The sequence below is a fragment of the Corticium candelabrum genome, chromosome 14 (assembly GCF_963422355.1).
Source record: "Corticium candelabrum chromosome 14, ooCorCand1.1, whole genome shotgun sequence".
NCBI classification, from domain to species: Eukaryota; Metazoa; Porifera; class Homoscleromorpha; order Homosclerophorida; family Plakinidae; genus Corticium; species Corticium candelabrum.
In genome coordinates this window covers 1,667,639-1,685,201 of record NC_085098.1, presented here as the reverse complement: position 1 = coordinate 1,685,201, position 17,563 = coordinate 1,667,639, and the positions used below count along the sequence as shown (strand labels likewise).

At 40.3% G+C, this 17,563-nt stretch overlaps 1 protein-coding gene across 1 annotated transcript; it reads right to left on the bottom strand.

The window, feature by feature from the left end:
- Positions 1-135: 135 nt before the first annotated feature.
- Positions 136-13,484, bottom strand: LOC134189536 (uncharacterized). The gene is made up of 10 exons (XM_062657837.1): positions 12,871-13,484; positions 12,684-12,803; positions 8,336-8,446; positions 8,161-8,277; positions 4,989-5,810; positions 4,767-4,937; positions 4,411-4,508; positions 4,275-4,338; positions 886-940; positions 136-828 (listed from the first exon to the last, which is right to left on the bottom strand). The coding sequence occupies exons 1-10, from the start codon at positions 13,364-13,366 to the stop codon at positions 384-386; spliced, it is 2,499 nt and encodes an 832-aa protein (XP_062513821.1). The 5' UTR covers positions 13,367-13,484; the 3' UTR covers positions 136-383.
- Between the last annotated feature and the right edge of the window lie 4,079 nt (positions 13,485-17,563).

The window sequence follows — 17,563 nt, the reverse complement described above, 5'->3', positions numbered from 1 at the left end:
ACACACCCATACCCACACCCACACCACACCCCACACGCACACCCCACACGCACACCCCACACCCACCCACGAACGCAGGACATAAATGATTAGACAGGTGACAAAAGTCATGACGACATATGTCAGTGACACAAACATCAGATTATGCCGGCCGTTGTTGCATTGTAATGCAAACAATTGTTTCATATTTTCAAAGACTCACATGATATCATATTACTAAAAGAAACTGGCTACAAAGTAATGCAGTAGCTGATTGAAACCATGCAGTTCAATGGACAAAACAGATCATAGTATCTACACAAATGTAGCATAACACAAACAGTCAATTTAGTGTAACTACAAAACAATCAATTCAGTTAGCTGCAACTGACAACAATCCCTTCTTATAACGTATTAGCATTGCTGCCAGAGGCAGGTTCATTATCAGGTGCGTCCACAAGAATCTCTGGTGTTGGAGTTCGGGTTTCTCTACACGCTGCCGTAGATCCAGGATAGCTCCTTATCAGAGACATTGGAAGAGCACCTGAATCTTCCCGATCATGTCGTATCACACGCTCACCACACAGGCCTTTAAAGACAGCATGATAATAAAGATGTGTCAACTTTGCCCAAACATTCGTGTCATGTTGTCTCATGGTAATTCTCCACTTGTTGAATTGAGCCTTTTCAATTGCCAGCAGATCAAAGTACCACAGAACACCATAGACCAAAAGCATAGCTCCAATTACCCACAGTGAAACAGTAATAAGTCCCAGATATTGAACAAGCCACTGCCGGTATGGCTCCCCAAGATATGGGTGCTGATAAAACAATTCAAAACGTCCATCCCTTCAAATAGACATTAAATCTCAAGCACAACTTTTGAGACATTCAATATGACAATACCTGTTGTGTATGAAACTAAAACTTGCAAATATAGCTCCACAAACCCCACCCATTCCTACACATAATAACATTCAGCTCATGTAACAACAACAGCAACAACAAGAGCAGTCACAAAGGAGTCAGCTGCAGCAACAAAATCATTGACACCACATTCAATTACTAAAAAAGATACATCAATTCAGTCTGCTAACTGCAAAGTATCTATTTCCAATAAGTATATCAAATGGCTACATTTCCCATAATCCAAATAGCATTATATAACTACTGAATGATAACCAACTCACCCTCCTTCTCATCTGTATTAAAGTACTATACATATATCAGGGTTCGAAAAACCAGTCGCCAAGTCGCCAAATGGCGATCTCTGTCAAAGGAATGGCGACTAGTCAAGCCTAGGAAGTCGCCATGCTGTAGGAATGGTAAACCGTGATGAAGATCGACTTTCCAAATTTCCGAGTTTAGCAAGAGCTTGAAAACTAGTATGGCGTAATCTGGGTACACAAAACCTCAACTTTTCTGTCTACATGAACGTAAACTGTCTGCCCATATGTTCCGCCATCCTAATGCGCTGAAGCACGCGCACAAGGAATGACACTTACCTGCGCATGGGAAACACTTAGATAGATAGACAGATAGATAGATAGATGTTTTCTTTATCCAGGGAAAACCTTCAGCATAGCCCTGATCTTCCAGGTACCCTGCATTAAATATGTTACGAAAACTAAACTATAAAAAAACACTACGAAAGAATACTAAACAAATGAAAAAGTCAAGTAAAAAATTTACGACGTCTTGTTTAAACAGACGAAAATAGTCTCCTGTCATTGATCTCAATGATGCAGGGAAAGAATTGCATAGCTGTTGGGATCTATCACTGGGAGATCGTTTCAGAGCTTCTGTTCAAGGTCTGCTGACATAAAGTCCCATATTACATGGTAATTAATCAATTAGAGAAACCGCATAATAGGCGTGCATTCAGCACTTATGAAACTTGAAATGTGCAAAAGAAGTTGAAGCCAGAGAAATTCTAGCCGAGATCGGCAAATACACCAAGATTCCCGGAAGCCAGCTACTAATTTCTTGTCTCTGTGCCAACTAGATTTGATGGCTAGGGATCTGATACCAGACAATGCTCCTGCAAATCTAGCTGTGGTTGCAGACGGAAACTGCCTCTATCGTTGCTTTTGTGGGGCACAAAAATTGTCATTACTTCAGCTTTGCACTGTTCTTGAGCTCATGCTCAATTACATCAGTTGCTGGAAGGAACGTTGACAAGGTGTCAATGAAGTCTGGCTTCTCCCTGCCTCACAATGTATTTGTCTAGTGTTACTTATGGTAAGAACTTCAAGTATGAGATAACGGAAATATCGCACGTGTGCATGACGTCTGCACAGAGAGACCGTGGCCTTAGTGTAACAAGCTGGTCAGTTGGTCAGTTGGTCAGTCTAAAAACTCTATTATGTCCAAACCCTTGAACTTAGATATTAATCTAGAGAATGAAACGCCTTCTGTTCCTGCACAAGGTTGCATTGCCGCATCATACTATTGAACTAGGATGAGTGTAACAAAAAGGAGCTCTAGGACGGTTTGAGTAATAAATTCTGAGCATCACAAGTAGGCGTGACCCACGTATATTTATTGGGAGCGTGGCATAATAAGAATTGCTTTGGCAACCAACATTTCTTAGGTTTTCGAACCCTGTATATGTAGTTCTGAAAGAAAAAACATCCATCTATGTATGAATAATGTGTATGATCAGAACCAAATAATATTTGAATAAGTCTACAGACTTCGTTGTTTCAGACTCCTAGCAAGACATCACCTCTCCCATTTGTTTATTTGATGGCTTTTTTCAAAAATTGAAAAAAAGATAAATGAACACTTGGCAAGCATGTTTTTATTCTTCCTTTGAACATAAATAATCCAAAGTTAAGTCATGCATGCACATAGCATCTGTCAGCAACTTCTCTTGAAAACTTCCAGATGACTTTTATCCTGACTAGTGTTTTCTTTTATGTTAACACTATGACATGCCTCTCATACAGTCAGCTGCTTTATACAGTCAGACCTCGTTATTCCGACCACGTTGGTCTGGCTGCTTTTTGTCAGATTAGCAAGGGTGTCAGATTATCGGACAATACAACATCAAACCTCATTATCTAAGTTGTTGGACTAATAAGGGAAAGGTAAGAATGAAGCTCTTAATCTGCTGATAAAACTCAGTGAAATGTGGTTACTTAAAATACAAATCAATTCTACGTTGCTGTGTGCGTACAACACTAATATGTTGCAGTTTCTAATATGTTTCTCCATGAGGATTGCGTCAGAAATAATCGCATTCTTGGCTTGCATATCGCCAAACCACAAAAATAGAGCTCTCTCTAGGTCAGAGTGGTTGCCTTGCCTGTGCCGTTTCATGTAACTAATCTCCTTTGATATTGTCAACCGTTTCTCCTTTGATTTCAAAACTTCGCTGATTGTTGACCTCCCAAGAGGCATGTCCCACTTTGATTTGAAAAGCTTGACAATCATTTCTTGGGTAGACTTCGGATTTTCTTGCTTGTAAATACAGATTTGGCACTTCTGCTCTCCAGAGAGATTCATGCGTCTCTGCTTGGCAGCCATGCGTGCGACAAGTGCAATGCAAATATGACATTGCGCATGCGTATGTCGGACAAATAAGACCAAATTCAATACATAGTGATCCATGTAAATTGGTTTCACGTACATCTGTGTCAGAAAGTGCAGGTTTCGGATTATCGAGTGTCAGAATAACGAGGTCTGACAGTTTCTTGTTTCACCAAATAATTAGAAAAAAGCTTCAGACTAAGACATCTCTGTATCCTTGGCTATTGATGTTTCTACAACCTGTCATCACGTATCAAACAAACTGTCTGCAGAATAACATATGACACAAAATAATGGCCAAACTAACGCAACTGCTGTGATTCATCCTTCAGCTAAATACTAAAGATAGAAATGAAGGCCTACCACCCAACCAGAAATGTGCATTATTTACAGAGGTCTACTCCATGCACTTAAGGACAACTGTTGTCTACGCTTGAGATTAATACAACTAAATACATCAAGCTAACAGCACAACTTCCAAGACATTCCATGACAGTCATTGATTTGTGAATGACAACAATAATATTGTCTTTATAATTTTTTAAATTATAAATCAACACTATAACATTCTCACTACATGTAATTATGCTACTATAAAACATACTAAAATGGCTGCAACAACTGTTTGCTGCCTTAACAGTGTGGTCAACAAACCTGCACTAAAAAGTCAGCCATACATGCATGTAGTTTTCATTAAACTGGTCTTGATACCCATAGGGAATACAAGTACATTCTCTATAGGCTTTACTATCAATACTTACCATGTACCGGGAAGGCATGAAGTGCATCACTAAGATGAAACAGCTGCTCAATAATTACACCAAGCTGTAAATACATGCACATCATCAAAACCAATTATAGTAGCCGTAACAACTGGAAACTTTCTGATTACAGTACCTCATAGAAGAAAATGCTGAAGGCACCAATAACAACAGCCATGTAAGATGGTATCACATTACCACAGGCTGTTATAGCAACAAGGCCAACAAGCATAGCTAAAACATAATAAGACACACATATAATGTCAAAGTGTGCATTTGTGTGCTCATGTCTCTAGGCGCTTAATTGTTTCTTTGTGTGTGCATACACGCAGGCAGGCATGAACATGCACATGCAAACGTGCACATGTGTGTGTGTGTGTGTGTGTGTGTGTGTGTGTGTGTGCATGCACACGTGTGTGTATGTGCAATGTGCGTGTGCATGTGTGTGAATGTAACTACAAGTCAATGGTGCAACATTTTCCTTGGTCCTACCATGTAATACTTCCAAAATATTAAAGTCATCTATCCTTGGGTACCATTGAAAACCTAAATTTTCCAGTTGTATTTCCTCTTGATCAGTCAGCAAGTTAAATTTCTTCTTTTCACGTTGTACAAGATACCAATCCACTAAGTCACTGTTGACATATTGTGGATCAGCATCAGCTGAAAAGACAAAATATGAACATTCCCTAGATAACTAAAGAGCTTCCTTACGTGTTATTTCATGTTCATGTTCCAATTTCAGCTTTTCTATTTCCTCATCTTTGTGGTCCACAGGCCCCACATAAGCCATTGCTAGCAAGAATACCAAGATAGGTAAAAGAGCAGGCAATGATGCAGCAAAAACAATTGTTAAAATAATCATCTCATAAAGTGATGGGTGCAATTCATGGTGTTCCCCGTGCTCAGTAAAGTGATGTCCAAGAGGGTGCCGATTCCTCATCCCACATAATTTAATCACCAATTCATCATCTGCATCTGTCCATTCAACAAATGGAACATCTCCTCTTTGACGAGACTGCCCATCAGCTTCTGTAAAACTCCCAGCAAACAGAAAGCTGGGTCTTTGTTTAAATATTGCTGACTGAAAACACGCCTGAGTACTATATCTCTCCTGAAATTTCTTCTTCCTTATGTCTGGGGGAAGCCTTTTCACATCGTCTTGCATTGGTGGTAAATTACCCATCGACATTCGCTTTAATAATTCTTCAGCCTTCTCATCAATCAGTTCGGCATTTCCAGTATGCCACACTTTCTTCAGTTCTAAACGAAGTTCTTTGAGTTCTTTGGCCCATTCTTTGTCTTTCTCATCACTGAGGGAAAGACGATCAATCATGATCAGTGCTTGTTTAGATATCTGAACGGCTACTTTTACAGAGTTTCTCAACAGCTTAATTTGTGCAATCATTTCCTGACGTGGCAAACGACGTTCAGTGCTAGCCATGGCACGTTTACCCCTATCCCAATGAGGAACATTGTGTGCTTTTCTCAGTTGACGTATTGCTTGCATAATGAACATAGTAAGTCCAGCTGATGCTATTAGTAAACAACACATACGTTAAAGTACTGCACTTGCAAATGTAACAAGTTCCTTCAAACAGAATTTACAATTCATTAGCATTTATCTATCTAAAGGCCTTTTCACACTTGAAGCACATTCAAACTGCATTCAAACCACTTTGCAACAGATGTGAATTGAATGCGCTTGACTTGAATGCACATTGACTCATTTCACGCTAGAAAAAACGCAACCCACATAAACGTCATATACAGCCTCGCCGTGTAATATGCGATAGAAATAACCTGTGATCATCGATCATGGCTTCTAACAAAGGCACTACCTTTCGTTATAGTACATCCATCTACTATGCTATACACTATAAGCACAGGATAGAGAGGAGACGCAGTTCTACTGCTGCCTACAGCTATTGGTAGCAGCACATGGCACACACACACCAATGCGCATTAAATCCACTTCAAACCACCTCTACATATGGACTGAGCGACAGCTTGGCTTGACGGTCAATGTGCGTTAGGTGTGAAATGCCAGTTCGCACTTAAATCAATGCACATTCAATGTGCTTTGGACTGTAGTGTGAAAAGGCGTTAATCATGAGTGCCAACTCAATCTCCATTACGGCACAAGCATGCAAATCATATGCATCTACCTGATTGTACATAAACCAACCATTTCTGCACGTGCTCAATTAATCAGTTGCTACACATCCACTTGCAAAATATTTAGAAAAATTCCTACTGTACAATCATTCACAAACACTTAAAAACCCAAAAATGCAGCTTGGCATCATCATCTTCTTAAATTTATCCTACAAATCCATAGGTCATATACAGCTATGAATTATAAAGACATACAAAACAATTCTGACTGCCAGCAGACTCTTCACTGGGTTGTTTGCAAGCAAGGCTATTTCACTATGAAGTATGTATATACAGTAGTATTAAACACTGTCTGACAGGACAATTCTCTGTGCTTAATTAAATATGTTTCATTATACGTGGTGCAAAAACGTATGTGTGTGTGTGTGTGTGTGTGTGTGTGTGTGTGTGTGTGTGTGTGTGTGTGTGTGTGTGTGTGTGTGTGTGTGTGTGTGTGTGTGTGTGTGTGTGTGTGTTGTTTCACAGCTCAACGCTGACTTAGCAGTTGCTTCCTGAGTGGCAGTTGGCCTAATAGCAATTGTGTTTTTAATCGTACTACCCATGATAGTGCTGACACAGTGAAAATGCCTCAGGAGCTTCGTACATCTTCAGCAAATTTCAAAACAAAGTGTCACACTGTACGCCCAAACTTCCAAAGCTTTTGGTTGCTTGCATCAATCAATCTGTTAAGAATCAACAATATGTGTAGCTATGAACTGCAGACTCTAAAATTGTCATTAGTCCCACTTTACTGTATGTAGTGCTCAGACATGGGCAACTAAATCAAATTTAATATGTCAGAAGACTAAATCCATTCCACAATCAATGCATACAAGCTATTCTTGGGGTCACCAGATATCTGCAGTAGCTGCAACATCTCACCTTTTACCATCGCAGTCTAAACTGAGAGAAAAGTATCTCCCTTATAAAGTCACATAGACTACATTAGCTAGTTCACGTTGAATGTATGTACTCCAGTCATACACCTAACTACATGTGTACATTAAATATATTTGAAAAGTTGTTATCCAAAAGACCGTGTCATGGTGTTAAAAGCAATAGCAAGATACAGTAGCAACAAATCTCAAAATGAAATGCTCATAAATCAATATAAATCAGACTGTACAAAATATAAGCCACGGCCCACTTATAGTTTATTTGTTCTCTGCTGGTGTTTGTCCACACTGTCTTTAGGGACATCATTAGCACTGAAACCAGTTGATGGCACTCACAATCAAGTGTGTGTGTGTGTGTGTGTGTGTGTGTGTGTGTGGTGTGTGTGTGTGTGTGTGTGTGGTGTGTGTGTGTGTGGTGTGTGTGGTGTGTGTGGTGTGTGTGGTGTGTGTGTGTGTGTGTGTGTGTGTGTGTGTGTGTGTGTGTGTGTGTGTGTGTGTGGTGTGTGCGTGCATGCATACGTGCGTGTGTGTGTGTGTGTGTGTGTGTGTGTGTGTGTGTGTGTGTGTGTGTGTGTGTGTGTGTGTGTGTGTGTGTGTGGTTCACTATCAGGCACATACACAAATAGGTATCCCAATAAAACTACACGTTGTACGATTATTTCAAATGTCCTGAGAACAAAAAATCAAAGTATTCTTTAGTATTTGCTATTTTCAATTTACAACATTCTTTACACCAATATTAACAGTGTCATCAAATAAAACTTCATTACTTAATTAATTAACTATATTTTATTGTGTTCTAAACTATTTGAATGATAAGAAGTCATTCATACCAATCGTTAGGGTGACAACAAGAGCTATGTGAGTCACCACTATATATCGAAATTGTGACATGCCATCAGCAGCACCACAACAAAAGCCATACCACGAGAACCAAAGAATCATCACACCTGACACAACCAAATTTACTACTTACTTGCAGTATTATACAAACTTGTACAATGTTACCCAAGCTGGCAACATATTCATCAGACTTCTTTGCAGATCGCTTTGATTTTCCAGTAAAGACAACACAGACCAAAGCAGCAACAGCTCCCAGCATGTGAATAACTACAGCACCTACAATAATTATGATTTTAGCACAAACATCTATCACGAGAAGTTCTATCTAGAATGACAACAACATGCACAGCAGAGCATACATACTGGGATATCGCATATGGCTTACCTAGAGACCTTACAATCAGGTGCTTGCTATATACAGCTGGTTGTCAAAAGTCTTGGTAGAGTACACACACACACACACACACACACACACACACACACACACACACACACACACACACACACACACACACACACACACACACACACACACACACACACACACACACACACACAGACACACACAGACACACACACACACGTACCCACACACACACACACACACACACACACACACACACACACACACACACACACAGACACACACACACACACACACACACACACGTACACACACACACACACACACACACACACACACACACACTACACCACACCACACCACACCATATACATGCACGCACGTGTGCACACACAAACATGCACGTGCGCATGCACACACACACACACACACACACACACACACACACACACACACACACACACACACGGACTCTCTAATTCTTTTTGCTATTTTCTACCTCATCCAAAAGTCTCACAGCAAGCACAATTGATAAGGAAATCACTCACATTGAAGGTTTGAGAAGATTGTTTTAAGATGTATTCTCAGCTTCTATGTCATGACATAGAAAACTCACAGCTTGAGAGCAATCAAAGATTGTCAGTATGGCAACAGCAGAAATAACAATGTCAGCTGCAGCCAGGAAGCTTAGTGACCATGCCTACTATAGCAGATCCACTGAGAAAGTACAAAGCAACCACATCAGTGGCCAACAAGACCAGAACAGGAAGGTCTCCAAAGAGCTATGCCTCGAAAGTGATGCAAATCTGGGGTGCATTCGATTTGCCAATTGCAACCATTCCAGAATACTAGGAATATGGGAATAATCGTCCGATTTGCATTCTGGAATGATCGGTTACTATTCCGAGTAAAACATTTTGTCGACTGGTTTAATCGATTTATGAAAGGAATACCTGTTCGTTTTTGACCAAACTGCAAACCATACATACACACTACTAGCTAGTCAGTCATGACAACAGACGTACCGAAACTACTGTGCAAGTGTCACACACTTCATTCCAGAATGCGGTTTAAGTTTAACAGTTTGATGTAAAATGACTTTCTCTTCATTCCGGAATGGTTGCAATGGGCAAATCAAATGCACCCCTGCAGAAGATTGACAAGGGCAGTAAGTTCTTGCAAGGTCATCTCTCAGAAACAGAGCCAATCGTCTCAAAAGTCATTGAACCAGACAACAACAACACCAACAAAAGAGATTGAGTCATGGGACAATAGTAGACAAGAAGCATGCAAGCAACATCAACAAAAGAAAGTACAGTAGGTTCACAAACACAACAGCATGACAGTGGAAAAGTAGGTAAATCTGCAGAAAAGTGGCTGCCCATGTGCATGGTGGGACTGTCTAACAAGGCACATCATAGATGATATGGTAAACAATCTCAAATAGCAGTGTTAGGTCTCTTGCTTTCATTGAATGTGCAGTAACATCACAAGATGCATTAATACTCTCAGTGACCGTTTCGTCCCTCTGACAAAACACAAGAATTAAGATAACAGAAAGCCAACATTCTGCAAAATCACAATGCAGCCATCACATGCACTGTGCAAAAATTAAAAGATGATTATAAGCTAGTGTCATTAGCTTGGCCAACTCAGTGACTTCAATTTGTAAGAAAGCTTTTGGGCAGTTAATTACAGAGAAAGTTTGCAACAGAACTCTTGAGTTCATGCAGCAGAGACGAATTAAAAAACAATTAGAATTGTGTGGTAAAATTACCATTGGTAAACTTAGTGACGTCCATGCTGTAATCAAAGCAAAGGGATGTTAAGTATCACAGGGTACAGTAGTACCCTGTATGTAGGGATTGCCTCATTTGGGGGCATGGCTGGGTGTTTACGTAGAGCGCTAGAAAGGGACTTAAACAAAGGTAAATCTTTTCTAAAATTGCATAATTAAAAGTGTAATACTTGATCTAAGTAGAAGTACTTTCAGTTTTTACAAGCCAGTCTACAAAATGAGAAAAGCAGTTGTCGACATCTGGGAGCATGGCTAAATTTTGTTTTTCTTTCTTCTTCTTGGGTAAAAATTACTCTAAATCTACAACACAACAAGTCTTGAAATTTGGGGATAATGCGTAACATAACCTGACACAGTGCCTTTAACAAAAGAAAGGAGAAATATTCAAGAAAAAAGGAGTTCTGCCAGAAAAAGTAGTTCTGCCATTGCACTTGACGTATGAAACCCAGACTACATGGTCAAATCTATTCAGTACTTTTCCCATGTCAACACCTAGCAATGCTTGGAAAATCACGTGCGATCACACTGAATTCTGATTGGTCATTACCATACAATGGAAAGCAGAGCATTGCTACGAAGCGCATTAAGACAGGTCTGCGTTTTGCAATTAAAAGTTATCAAGATATCCAGATAACAGATTCAAGCCTCATCAGTTTTAAAGCCAGGGTTTCTATCAGTATTTTGTGTTTTGCAGTTCCTGTATGCTTTAAAATGGCAACGTAATTAGAATATCGATGTAATTAAGTGAAGTAAACAACAGCTTGGAGCGGCGGACAAGACCACAAATGTCACAGTTTCGGCATTTTCTCAAGTTACTATAATAGCTTGAAATGATGCTGCTTTCTTGAATTGGCAGCAGCACGCATGCAGATACAATTACCGTACTTCCGCGTCAGCAGGGATTACCAGGTAACGGTGAGAGAGCAACTACACATGCGTTGTAATTGAGCAAGTACACGTGTTGTAATTTGCAGCTACACATGTTGTAATTCTACTGCACACGCACCGCAATTCAATTCTTTGACCTAGAGAATGCGCTTCCCTCAAAGCCGAGCTATAGAAAAGAAAACTCGTTATAACAGCCAGAAGGTATCGAAAATGGATCTTTGCAGTGTGGCAGAATACGCAATTGAAAAAGCTGTAAAGCGGTACTACACAAGTACGACAAGCAGGTGGAAACAAATGAAAGTCGCCAGGGAATGTGAGGTGTCTCGTCAGTGCGTACAGGATAGGTTTAAACAAGTAGAAGAACACAGGCCTGACAGATACGGAAGAGAGGAAGAGGATGAAGAAGGGGAGGATTGATTATATACTACATCTAGATAAAACAAGTATCAGTCTTACTGTTTATTTATGTTAGTTCAATCAGCCAAATTCAGCAGAGATCGGACGTGGGGCGGCAGAGATACGCCCAGCCACACACACAAACATACATACATACAGACACACAGGTCGCCTTTATATATAGAGATGAATACAATCCTGATGATTTCATGTACAGGGTAAAGAGAGCAACTCTTTTTAAGAAGCTATACATGACACCTACCAAGACTTTGGCAACCCACTGTATGTAGACTTGACAGACTGATCTTGAACACCACACATACCTTATAATGGGGCACATTTCTTTACCTCTTCTGATTCTTCTGGAAGATGTCAGACAAGTCAAGGTGCTTCTTTGCTCTCTCCGGAAGAAGGCAGAAAAGGTCACAAGACCTCTTCTGCTCTACTGACTGAAAATTAGAAAAGGCAGAAGAGAAGAGCTCCTGCATGCGTAGTTTGTACTCTTGGCATGCTAATGGGCAACATCGACACTGTTGCGGAGACACTTGACTGGTGTCCCAGTGGGGTAAAAAATAACCAGCGGACAACAGAATGGTTTGTGGAGTGACAGCCCTGGAACCCTGTGTCTAGACAGACAGGGAGAGTCTTCCTACATTGCAAAGTCAAGCCTTTGACTTGTATACAACCAACTTTCGATCAATATCTGGCACAAGCAAACACTTTACAGCACTTTACTGCACAAGCGCAATCTCTTCCAACCTCTCCTGAGTGTTTCAGTAAAAACTCTTCTTCTAACACTTTCAACTCTGCCGTTTTCTTCTGCGTCTTCATAGAAGCCAGAAAGCCAGAAGAGGTAAAGAAATGCACCCATGAGTACATAGCTATCTCCTACCAAATTAGTAACACTCAAAGTGGCAAAGGACCAAAGCTGACACTCAAAACAACCAAGAAGCAAACGCAACATGCAGACAGAAAATAATTATAAATTTTTAGCATGTGTGAAAGACAAAATTGCAAACTACACATGCATAAGTCTCTATGTATAAAGGAGCCTCTCTGCATGTAACCTGCAAAATCAATGAACCCATTTGTTCCCCATATTCCTGGATTTTGTTTTGTCAGCTTATATGACGTCAACCAACCGTCTTCGTGCCACACCCATTGTGCCGCAAATGGATGCACAAAACCTAACAATGTAGTTGAATTTAATTAGTACAGTACAGTATCCTATCACACATTTAGAGTTGCATCTACCTGTAATAACAATGGTTCCAACAAAGTAACCGACCAACTGCACACGTCCAACCACGGCGCCTGTCACGACCGTCGCTGCATTCGCAGCAAACGCAAAATGAAATTCCCATAGTGCAGCAGCATGTGCTTCTTCTATATGATGTGAATCACTTTCTAAGTCTTTGAACTGCGCACTATTGAAACTAAAATCCTTTGGTTCAAAGGCGATGCTGTAGCCGACAAGCCAAAACGTCAGTGCTCCGAGAACGGTATCCACAACTTTCATTCGAAGCAACAGACGCTGACCAACTGGCCCCAAGTTGCACGCCCCGTACTCCAACATGATAAATCCAGCTTTCATAAAAAAGATCAAAAAGGCACAAATGAGAACGAAAGCAAAATCTGTTGCATTGCGAATATCCGTAATCGGACAAGAAATATTCTCAAGTGCGAGAGATGAAGGGAGACAAGCCCCACTAGAATTCGTAGCTGCAGGATGCGAAAAGTCGTGACTCATGTCGTCCCAGTGTGCGTAAAATACCTAGAGAGCAACGCCCGCTGAGGTTACGCCCCCGCATCGATGTCGTCACACAATAATTGTGCACATGCATGTCTTAGCTAGAAACTGTTTTTAGTTAATGGTTTGAAAGAGGCTAGTCGTAGATTATCTTGTCAGTTGGAAACTGCTCTCGTGCATCAGTTTGAGTCCGGTATAGATTACCCTAGGTAATACCAGTATTTAGATAACGCCAGCTAGACTGTCTAAATTTCAGCCTCAAAGTCAAGTGTGGCGCCCCAAAAGGCGAAGTGACCTTGGAACTATACGACTTCCTTCGATGTTCACCAGTTGGTTTCTACACATGTCTCTAGCTGAACACTAGAGTCTCGCGCAGCCGGTTGCTCCCCCTTTTTGACTTCCGTTTCACACTCTACTTCCTCCGTAGCTACCGTATCACCAAGAGTAAAAAAGGATAAAAACATTTGAAAAAGGAGAAAGATGTAGGGTTGCCGTACGAAAAAGAATAGAAACAAGATATAACTAAAAGTCTGTAACAATTTAGACTCGTGCCCAGTCCTCGGTTGCTATACATGCTACACCACGTGCGTTAGCTGTCACGTGTGTATAGGTCAATGTGGTTACACGGCAAAGCCAACCACACGTGTCAAACCACATGCACCTATAGCAAGCAACCTAAGACTGGGCACGTATGTACGAGTCTACAAACAATGAGTCTGACAACCAACTTCCGTTTCTTGACTTGACTGTTTAGCTGGTGAAGCCAGTACAACCACCGGAAATTTAAATACTTCACTCAGTGTACCGCAAACCAACCAATACCAACAGTTAACTTCACTACCGGTCAGCTCACCCTCTATCATGCAACTAAAGCAGGCCTAGCTAGATGTCTACACCTTCGAGCAAACAGAATCTGCAACACATGAATGAAGCTCTAGATAATCTGAGACCAACAACATTTTAGCATTTACATTTTCCAAAGCAACGGATATCCAAAATCATTTGTCGAAAAACAACCTAAACGATCAAGAAGCTAAGCCACCTGAAGAAACAATCCCACGTTTACGCCTACCCTAGCTATGTACCACAGCTAACTGGACATACTACAAACGCCTCTGTCATGATGGTTAACAAAACAACAACAACAATAAGATCATTGCTAGGCCATCCAGTACCAACCTCAAACAGAACCAATGTGGTATATGGCTGCTCACTGTTCAGAAAACAATCAAAGCACTAACAACCGAAAGCAGGTTCTTCACTAGACGAGTCAAGGAAGTCATTTGGATTCAGAGAAAGGAAAGCTAAGTCATTGGTCTACCTTATTATGACGTCATATACATTTAAATTTTTAAATCTTTTACAGTAATTGTAGACGTTTAGGGTTGATAACGACCTATGTACGGGTCGAAACGTCCCGAGTATTTCTTGGTCTTGTTCGGTAAACATCTCTCGCAAACCAACACATTATGTTTAATTAAATACCGTATGACGCCATATCACATCTTATATGACATATATTTACAGGTCCCAATCAGGACCAACTCTACTTTCCAGTGCTAATCTGGCTATCAAAATTCTTGCATTAAAAAGCCACGATTTGACAGAAAGTTGCTGGTGCAAATTACGTATATACAGACTGACTAATAGACGAATTGCTAGGGAATGATGTTCTACGTGCAATCACTTTTAAAACCTCTAGGCTACTTGGTGACCAAAGTCCTAAAGTTTCAACCACAATGGGTGAAATACACCACCAGACTGTGAGACTATCCCATCATGCTTCTGATCTTTTTCAATCTCTCCGGCTTCGGCTGTAGTGACCGGCTGCTTTGACAAGGTAAGAAGACCGTAAAGAATTTCGAACGTAAGGTCAAAGTAAGTTGGCAGACCTTGTTCAAAGTCAGGATGGCTTTATATATATATATATATATATATATATATATATATATATATATTATATTTTTTTCCAAACTCAAACAATCCCCCAACATTCCCAAACCAACAAAGTCTTACATTACACTAGGTACATTCCAACTATCAACGTCATCTACTTCAAGCTGAATTCTCGATCTTATCAATCATTCTCGAGTTATGCTTCCATAATTGAATAGAAAGTTGCTGCATCATACTTTGGAAAGCTTGGTGGAATTTAAGGCCACTGACCGCTGAGGTTTTGGAAGCAATAGTTTTCAGAGTTTTGATGCTGACTAGTGACCGAAGCCCCGAGGTCTCAACTACTAAGGGTTAAAAGAGACCGCCAGCTGTGCGAACTCTGTCTTCATGGCGAATATCCTTTTGTTCTTCACCTGCCTCTGCTGCGGCGCCAGCCCTTACAGCTGATTATGTCACATATAACGGCTGCAAAGAGTTTCTAACTGTTACGTCAAAATAGGCAGCTCGACCTTCCATGCAAGCAGGGTGAAAAACATCATCAGGACGGCTTTCAGTAGAACCATTGCACCACATCTCCCTCATAACATCTCTGTTCTCAACCAATAAGGCCATATATATATATATATATATATATATATATATATATATATAATAGACATTCTAGACTGGGATATCCAAGCCTTGAAAGTTGACATCACACTATATGTAATTGCAAATGATTCTAGCATTAAGCTGCCCTAATCGAACAGATAACTGTTGCACTATAGGTTCGTAAAAGCTACACTAAAAGATAAAGAGGATCTTTAGGTAGTCTTGCTTGCAACCAGCTTCAACGATTATAGCTAAGCTGTCATCTGACCAAAGGCTCATGCTTTCTACCACCAGCGGAAAGAATGTGCCGCCAGCGGAATGTACCTCCTCACTATAACGTAGATCTTTTTCTTCTTCTCCCATTCGTGCCGTAGCTCCTCCTCTGATTGCTGCATGACTGTTGAATAGATTTCGATAAAAATAAATTTCGAACTGTTACATCGAATTGGGCCGAGCGTCCATTGAAAAAATTCGAGTGAACTACGTCACCAGGTCGGTTGTTGGTTTCTTTCGTTGTCCATATTATATCTCGGATGGGATCGTGACGTCTAACATCGGATTAGATCTTGCCTACAGCCTAAAAATGATCTCCTTCAATATCAACGATTTGTCCGCTTACACATCTTGGAATAAGAGGAAAAGACTGGAAGTCCAAACCACAAACGGAGAGCGACAAATAAATCATGACGTGCCATGGCGAGGCTAACTTTTCATTTGGGATTGCCCGCAACCAACTGGCAGCACGAGGAGCAGAGATGGTATTTAACGTGCTCTGTCACGGAGACTTCCAAAAAGACTTCAATTGATGGACTGTAACTTTGTCTATTTCAGCTGGCAGATGACATTGAGTTGTCGACGGAAATTGACAAGTCTAAGACTGAACCATTGACGAGTAGACATCTCTCCGGGAATAACAAAGGTTTGGCAAGATAAGTTAACAGGAGCAAGTCGGAGTGATAATTCTTTTGTTGTATTGCAGCTATATAAATATAAATATAAAATTATATATATCATGTAAAGAAGTTGGTGGTACTGATCAGCTGAACGCGTATAGTTAGTCAGAAAAGACAGGTGTATATATCTACAAACTTATCTACAGTACATCACACACATAGAACCCTAACCTAATTAATTATCTTGTCATCACATGATTTATCTGTAGACATGCCATCTAAGCGACAAATTCATTAATTAAACTTCTGTAGTATCTACAATTTTCTTCTTACTTCTCAGCTTAATCAGATTACAGCTCGTCATAATTTCATTTCATCCAAGATATGTGGCAAATGATAGGCCACAGACAGCTTTTTTAATTTTGGTACTTTAAAATGTGCATTTTTAGAGACATCGGAACTTGCCAGTCAATGCTCAACAAGAGTACCGTGGTAAGTTTTTCCAAAAGATGACAAGTTCGAACCAGAAAGGCTTTGAGTATGGCCTCCACAATTGGCCTCCACAATTGCCAAAGGTTGATCTGAACTAAAAGCCTTGTTAATATAAACATGTTCACACAGTATGGCACTTATGTAAAATCTGTTTTTTCTGGATGTTCAGTTTGTTATAAATTATGTACCCACAACAGCAGTGACTTGCTGCTTGTAATTAAAACTGAAGACAAACTTGCAAAAACACTTCCTCAACTTATCTGAGGCAGTCAACAATAAAAAAGCAAATTACACCATCTACTGTAAAAAGAAAACCAGTTCAGAT